Here is a 1,301-nt window from a genome sequence, read left to right as displayed (position 1 = left end):
TCAAGAAAGAGTAATCTGCTAACCTTGTATAGAAGTGAGATTCTTATATTCATTAATCAGATCTTTCTATAATATATCTGAATGATGTTATAAAGTGATTGAAAATCAGTTCAAATAGTCTATAGAATGAATGAAATCATCTGTAAGAAAGTAATGAGCTGTGTGAAACTGTAACATAGTCTTGATATAGTTAGAGATATAATAATACTCTTCTCTTTAAGAATATAGTTCTGATACTCTTAAGATTATCAGTTTAGAAATTATCTTTATTGTATAGTAATAGTTATCAACTGATTTTAACAGTGTATATACTGTGTGTGATACAAAGAAATAGATAAGTTTCTCTGCTGACTGTATAATTCTTCTTTTCTCATCTCTGTTTAAATCAACTGTGTGATAAATGAGTTTCTTATATATCAATTTGAAATGTGAAAAATGTAGTTAATAAGTGACTTACAGATCTTTCATTATATTCTGTCCTGTGTATGAAATTCTCTGCAAAAGTGATGTATTTTAGAGATAAAGCTAATAATAGTGATAGGATTTTTTTGAAAGATTCTTCTTTCTTATAACATATTTTTCTCCTCTTCTTCAATTTATAATAGTGAGTGTATGAGAGTATTATTCTTGAAAGATAATAAGAGGCTTATTCTGATACTCTCTAGTGATTAAACATCTTTGTGATACAGCTGCAGTCTCTGTGACTGCTAAGAAAGCTCAGTTAAAGGCAGAGATGACAGTGTTAATGAACTGCAGAAGTATCACTTTCATTGTCACATCTTCTTCTTCTTCTTCTGCTTCTCTTATGACTGCAGCAGTAGTCATCATGTCTTGTAGTGAGATGTTATTTCTTCTGCTGATCAGCTCATCTGTGTTCAGTCTGTTCTCTGTCTCTCTCACTGCTATTGTGACACTGCTCTTCTTCTCAGTCAACATAGTGATGTATAACCCTGTGTGATCATTTGAAGAGAATCTCAGAGAGAGCTTGATTCTGAAAACAGTGACTCTGAGAAGCTCAATCTGTAGTTTCTCTTCTATGACATGTCTGAGCTCTGCTCAGAATGCTGCTGAGTTGAGTCTGCAGAATTCTGTGATTTCTTTATCTTCTCTCTGTGAGAAGACTCTGATATAATCTCTAACTGACACTGTTACTTGTCTGTGCTGTGCTAAGCAGCTGAAGAAAGAAGAAATCTTATATATCTATCTCTTCTTCTAATTCTGTTATTTTTATTACATCTGTAATAATAACTTCTATGTCTCTGTAAGTATTATCTATTCTACAAGAAGATATTGTGTTAATT

General features: G+C 31.8%; 1 protein-coding gene across 1 annotated transcript; it reads right to left on the bottom strand.

Annotated features, from left to right (window-relative positions):
• Positions 1-717: 717 nt before the first annotated feature.
• On the bottom strand, positions 718-936 carry BDBG_17927 (uncharacterized protein; the record flags this gene model as incomplete). The annotated part of the gene is made up of 1 exon (XM_031725545.1): positions 718-936. The coding sequence occupies one exon, from the start codon at positions 934-936 to the stop codon at positions 718-720; it is 219 nt and encodes a 72-aa protein (XP_031581162.1).
• Between the last annotated feature and the right edge of the window lie 365 nt (positions 937-1,301).

The sequence above is a fragment of the Blastomyces gilchristii genome (assembly GCF_000003855.2).
Source record: "Blastomyces gilchristii SLH14081 genomic scaffold supercont1.33, whole genome shotgun sequence".
Classification (NCBI taxonomy): Eukaryota; Fungi; Ascomycota; class Eurotiomycetes; order Onygenales; family Ajellomycetaceae; genus Blastomyces; species Blastomyces gilchristii.
Note: the sequence above shows the minus strand (reverse complement) of the source record. Positions and strands in the feature narration are given on the sequence as shown.